The sequence below is a fragment of the Hypanus sabinus genome, chromosome 22 (genome assembly GCF_030144855.1).
Source record: "Hypanus sabinus isolate sHypSab1 chromosome 22, sHypSab1.hap1, whole genome shotgun sequence".
In the NCBI taxonomy this organism is placed as follows: domain Eukaryota; kingdom Metazoa; phylum Chordata; class Chondrichthyes; order Myliobatiformes; family Dasyatidae; genus Hypanus; species Hypanus sabinus.
This window is the reverse complement of record NC_082727.1, coordinates 37027884-37034305: the sequence shown is the minus strand read 5'-3', so window position 1 is coordinate 37034305 and position 6422 is coordinate 37027884. Positions and strand designations below refer to the sequence as shown.

Here is a 6422-nt window from a genome sequence, read left to right as displayed (position 1 = left end):
ATCAGAGAGCAAGTCAGAGGTCAAGAAAGTAGGGGAGTCCTTTGATTGTAATCAAAGGAGACTTTGACACATGTCTAGACTGGGCAAATCAAACTTACTGTTAAATTGGATAAAGAATTCATTGTATGTGTACAAGTTCCTTTTTGAAATCATTATGTTGAGAAATGAGTTATACGCAGATCTATTTACAGTCTCATTTTGGTCAATTAGAAAATGATTATTAATAATCTTACAAATGAGCCTTTGAACAGCAGAGACTATATTGGAACAATGCATTAAACAATTTGAAGAGGAACCTTGTCAGGACTTTTCATTTGGATGTGTTGGTTGTAATTTTATAAATTCAACTTTCTCTCCAGATTAAAATGAATGTCCAAAGAAATGAACTAAACTTAATTTATTCACAGGACTAGAAGTGTCACTCTCTTTGTAATAAACACAGGGATTAGATATAGTTACAATAACATTGTTTTTTAAAATAACATATTCACAAGTAAAACCCTCATTCATGAACAGAATATATTTAGTACAAAATCCTACAGATCTGTCCTCCAATCCAGTAAAATCATTTCACCATTCAAACATCATTATGGTCCTCCAGGGTAAGGCGTAGTTGACAAAGAGCACTGAGATATTCTTCATTGCCAGGATCAAACTGCAAGGCTTCTTCATAGCATTCAATAGCTTTGGACTTGTTGTGAACCAGTTGATGCAGTAGCCCTTTGGCACCAAGGGCCATGCTGTCATGTGGATTGCTATAAAGTTTCTTATTTGCCCATTTCTCCAAATGCTCATAAGCATTTTTCCATATGTTTGTGTGAATTTCAATCTTCAATGCTTTCTTTAGCAATGTGATAGCTTCATCTTCAGATTTCCTCCGGAATAGATGAAATAAACCAGCCTTTAAATTTATATGCTGCACATTTTCTGGGCGAGTTTCATCTAATTTTAGCAGATTACTGTAGATCTCGTCTGCTTTGGAATACTCTCCATTTCTAACACAGATGTCTGCAAAATCCAGTTGTGATTTAACAGCTGTCTTTGGACGGTGCTCAAATGCCTTTCCAAAATGATACTTGCAATCACTGAACAACTCTGCTTTTTGTTGGAATTCTGGGTTCTGAGGATCCTTGCTCAGAGGATTGGCAATTAATTCAAGCAGTTTGATTCTGTAACACATGCCTATTTGGTCATGCAGGACACTAGAATGTGGGGAAATTTCTAATGCTTTCTTCAACAACATGACTGCTTTTTCCACATCTTTTTCTTTTCGGTAAAATTTTGCAGCATTGCGAAGCACTTTTGGATAATCAGAGGTTTTCTGCAATGCTTGTTCAACTAATTCATTTGCTTCATTCTTTTTCTTCAGCTCCTGAAGTTTTAGAGCCAACAGAACCATGGCCAGTGAGTCATCGGGATCAAGCTCTAACACACGACGCAGATGCTTCACTGACTGACTCTGTTCACGATTCTCTTTGGTTCCAAAAATTGCTTCCAACCGAAACAGTACAGTGGCATATCCCATGTTCCATTGCACATTATCAGGATCTTCTTCCAGAGCCTTCTCAAAGCATTCCTTTGCCTCCTCATAATATCGAGCTGTAGATCTTAACAGTGACCATCCCTTCTCCCCGTACACCTCGGGTATCATTGCTGTATAGCGAGGGCCATCACTGAGCGGTTTACAGATCATCTCCAGCTTGTCGAGATAGGACTGGGCCTCGGTCAGTTGTCCCATGTGGTAATGCACCCAGGCAAAGTTTCCATAGGTGATGATGCTTCTTCTTTCAAATTCATCCTCCCTCAGAATCTTTTCAGCTTCCTTTAAGTTTTGAATTGCTTTTTCATAGTTGCCCTTCAGGCAGTTTACAAAAGCGAGTTGGTTGCAGGAGTGAGCTTTATACTTCAAATTTAGTCTTATAGAATCTTGCAATCTGTACATCATATCTTCCAAGTCAACGGTTCCTTTCTGCGGGGCCCACGTGAAGTGACACTGAAGCTGATCGAGATTCTCTTTCAACAGATCTCTCGGTGTGTTGCTGTAAGAGAACGAAATTCATGAAAATGTGTCTTTGATCTTCAGTCTCTGAAACAGTCAGCAGATCTGTCTCGCTGGGTGCATTCCTCACCTCATGTCATTGTACTCAGTGTGGTAATGAGAATGCGGCAGGATTTCATAATGACAGGGTGTGTGTGTGCACGTGTGCGTGTGTGTGTGTGTGTGTGTGTGTGTGTGTGTGTGTGTGTGTGTGTGTGTGTGTGTGTGTGTGTGTGTGTGTGTGTGTGTGTGTGTGTGTGTGTGTGTGTTTGTGTGTGGATATGCCAGGCCTTGGCAACGGAACCTATTCTCCAGTCTATGTCTTGCTTCCTGAAATCACTCTGTTGGTAGTTTGAATGATAATACGTTTCACATTTGCAGCCGCATTACAAATTAATCTCCTTCTTGGTTATGCGTCATGTGTTCCCAGTGGGAGTGGAGGAGGAAAATACAATAGAGTCATTTAAATTGCTGTTAGCTTGGCACATGATTGTGCACAGAAAGGAGAAAGACGGATTCTGTTCAGACAGATGGGCTTAGTTTAATTAGACATTTAATCAATTGTTTAACCTACATGATAATGTGGGTTAGCTGCCTGTTCCTGTGCTGTATTGTTCTCCGTTCTGCCTGCTCCTGTACTGTACTGTTCTGCATTCTGCCTGTTCCTGTGCTGTAGTTCCTCGTTCTGCCTGTTCCTGTGCTGTAGTTCCTCGTTCTGCCTGTTCCTGTGCTGTACTTTTCCTCGTTCTGCCTGTTCCTGTGCTGTACTTTTCCTCGTTCTGCCTGTTCCTGTGCTGTACTTTTCCTCGTTCTGCCTGTTCCTGTGCTGTACTGTTCTGCGTTCTGCTTGTTCCTGTACTATACTGTTCTGCGTTCTGCCTGTTCCTGTGCTGTAGTTCCTCGTTCTGCCTGTTCCTGTGCTGTACTTTTCCTCGTTCTGCCTGTTCCTGTGCTGTACTGTTCTGCGTTCTGCTTGTTCCTGTACTATACTGTTCTGCGTTCTGCCTGTTCCTGTGCTGTATTTCCTCGTTCTGCTTGTCCCTGTGCTGTACTGTTCCTCGTTCTGCCTGTCCCTGTGCTGTACTGTTCTCCGTTCTGCCTGTCCCTGTGCTGTACTGTTCCTCGTTCTGCTTGTCCCTGTGCTGTACTGTTCCTCGTTCTGCTTGTCCCTGTGCTGTACTGTTCTCCGTTCTGCCTGTCCCTGTGCTGTACTGTTCTCCGTTCTGCCTGTTCCTGTGCTGTACTGCTTTCTGTTCTGCCTGTTCCTGTACTATACTGTTCTGTTCTCTGTTCTTTGACTGCTATTGTCAAATTCAGATGAACCTCAGTGACTCTATGTGTGGTATTTCGATTTTAGGAGTAAATTTAATCTTAGAATCTAACAACTTTTACGAAAAATTCTTATAGATTCGAAGCTTTTAGGTTGAGCCTTCACACTGCTTTGAAATCCTAAATATGCCACCTTCAGAGGAGTCCATCACCCTTTCTAATTGTAATTTGGAAGACTGTTATGAAGAGAAACTTTTAAGATGAAATCAAATGATCAGCTCACTGCATGGCTTTTGGCTCCACAGCACAGCTTTGGAGAAAGTTAATAATTCAGTGGTGAGGCTTATCTGACACGGTTGATATCAGCGGTGACAAGGCAAATTGTTGGCGGGGAATACACAACAAACGCAACAAGTCAGCAGGCAGATTCAACAAGTGGTTATGAATACAAACAGCATTTTCGCCCAAATTGAGGAAGTGTCAGTTTAAGAAATGGGATTTTTTTCATAGAGCATTGAAAGTTACATCTGGAAAACTGCTCAGATTTTTGGATACAAAATGTGCCAACACAGGTGACTGCCTTCACAGACCCAGTGGCCAAGCTGCCAGCCAAGGGAAGCCAATAAATGCCTACCATTGCTGGAAATCTAAAATACGGAAAATTCTGGAAATATCCAGCAGGTCTGCAGGAACAGAGCCCATGTTTCAGTTTGAACATTGTTTGTCAAAATCAGAAAGGAGACAAAATTAGTTAGCTAAGCTTGCAAACAAAAAAAGACATAGGTCAAAGGATGTGGTATTACAAAAAAGCTTAGCGGGAGTCCAGATGGAAATACAGATGCAGGAGAATTATTTTTGAAAATAACCTTCTAGTGAGGTTAGGAGGGACGGCAACCAGAAGTTATGGGTTAAAGGTGAAAGGTGAAAAGAGTAAGGGGAACATGAGGGGAAACTTCTTCACTCGGAGGCTTGTGAGAGTGTGGTAGGAGCTGCCAGCACAAGTGGTGCATGCGAGCTCGTTTTCAACATTTTAGAGAAGTTTTAAAAACATGGAAAACTACAGCATAATACAGGCCCTTCAGCCCACAAAGTTCTGCCGAACACGTCGCTACCTTAGAAATTACTAGTGTTAACCCATCGCCCTCTATTTTACTAAGCTCCATGTACCTATCCAAAAGTCTCTTAAAGGACCCTATCGTATCTGTCTCCACCACTGTTGCTGGCAGCTCATTCCACGCACTCACCACTGAGTAAAAAACTTACCCCTCCTGACATCTCCTCTGTACCTACTCCCCAGCACCTTAAACCTGTGTCCTCCTGTGGCAGCCATTTCAGCCCTGGGAAAAAGCCTGTGACTATCTACATGATCAATGCCGCTCACCATCTTATACACCTCTATCAGGTCACCTCTCATCCTCCGACGCTCCAAGGAGGAAAGGCCGAGTTCACTCAAGCTGATTTCAGAAGGCATGCTCCCCAATCTAGGCAACATTCTTGTAATTTCCCGTGCACTCTTTCAATGGTTTGCACATCCTTCCTGTAGTGAGATGACCACAACTGAGCACAGTACTCCAAGTGGGGTCTGACCAGGGTCCAATATAGCTGCAACATCACCTCTTGGCTCCTAAATTCAATTCCATGATTGATGAAGGCCAATAAACCGTATGCCTTCTTAACCACAGAGTCAGCCTGCAAAGCTGCTTTAAGTGTCCTATGGACTCGGGCCCCAAGATCCCTCTGATCCTCCACACTGCCAAGAGTCTTACCATTAATACTATATTCTCAATCATATTTGACCTACCAAAATGAACCAGTTCACACTTTTGGAAAGGTATATGGAGCATGCAGAGTTAGGATCCCAGAGGAGGTCGATGGGAGTAGGCAGTTTAAATAGTTTGGTATGGACTGGATGGGTCAAAGGGCCTGTATCTGTGCTACAATTTTCTGTGAATTTATGACTCTAACATCAAGATGTCAAAGCCAGCATCAAACAAAATTAACTAGCTTATCCCTGCTGTCCAACATGCTTCAGAAACTGTATATTAGGCATTTCCTTGCACTGGAAAGATTGCAAAATCAATTACTCTTTGCAAAATCACCCCAAATCATGGGAAGAATAGACTAATAAACAGCAATGTCCCCTCCCAGGCTGAAAACTCCATCCTTGAAGATTCATGACCGTTCATGACTCCTGAAACATTCATGCTATTCTGAGCTTTGTCAAGAGAAAATCTTTTCCAGGTGGAAAGAGAGAAAGGAGATACAAGAAAGTGCAGGTGCTGGAACCTGGAGCAACAAATTATCTGCTGGAGGATCTCAGTGGGATGAGTAGCACCTCTGGGAGTACGTACTCCAGTCCTGATGCTGGAGTTTGGTCCACTACTTTAACAATTACTTTCCACCCACAGAATGGAGCCTGACTGGCTGTGTTCTTTCAAAAGATTGTGTCGGTGTCGCAGACAGAAAGGTTCAGGGAAATGTTAAAAGCCTTCGTGAAAGCTTGCAACATCCCCGCAGACTGGTGGAAACCTCTGGACCAGCAGTCTCAAAATGGAGGTTAATTCAGGATAGTACCGAGAACCTTGAATCTATACTGTGGAACACACTGAAGCCCTGTGCCAATTACGGAAGGAGCACAGAGTGAAATCAAGTGTTCCTTTACCCCAAGGCTAAATGGAAACATTTATTTAATATTGAAATAGGTAACGATTACAATGCTCTACTGGTAAATATATGCCCAGAAAGAGAAACAGTGTTCTTTACCTCATTTTCTTGATTGAAAGAACCACCGCAAAATCATTTTACAGCTTCACCTCCACATTCAATATTGAGCCGATAGAGAAGATGTGCAAAGCTTTGTATTTTCCAACTTGTTTTCTTGCAAGGTGTTTCCTTAACGTTAGGAGAATTGATGCTTCAGAAGCGAAATTCATGTGCAGCTTTCTTCCTTAAATCCAATGTCAGTATGCACACTGACTCAAAATTACCTGAGGCATTAATAATCACAGCCTAGTTTCACAACAAACAAGCTCAAGCTGATTGGTTCATCTGAATACTACCTGCTCATTTTGGTCTTTTGAATCCACATATAATTTGCTTCTACAATTTTACACTG

At 42.2% G+C, this 6422-nt stretch overlaps 1 protein-coding gene across 2 annotated transcripts; it reads right to left on the bottom strand.

Moving 5' to 3' along the window:
* Positions 1-388: 388 nt before the first annotated feature.
* LOC132379521 (interferon-induced protein with tetratricopeptide repeats 5-like) lies at positions 389-6298 on the bottom strand. Of its 2 annotated transcripts, none has more exons than XM_059947503.1 (2): positions 6071-6298; positions 389-2039 (listed from the first exon to the last, which is right to left on the bottom strand). In XM_059947503.1, the coding sequence occupies exons 1-2, from the start codon at positions 6073-6075 to the stop codon at positions 578-580; spliced, it is 1467 nt and encodes a 488-aa protein (XP_059803486.1). In that variant the 5' UTR covers positions 6076-6298; the 3' UTR covers positions 389-577. The 2 variants fall into 2 exon arrangements, with proteins under 2 accessions (XP_059803486.1, XP_059803487.1); XM_059947504.1 differs by lacking the exon at positions 6071-6298 and adding an exon at positions 2130-4069.
* Positions 6299-6422: the final 124 nt, after the last annotated feature.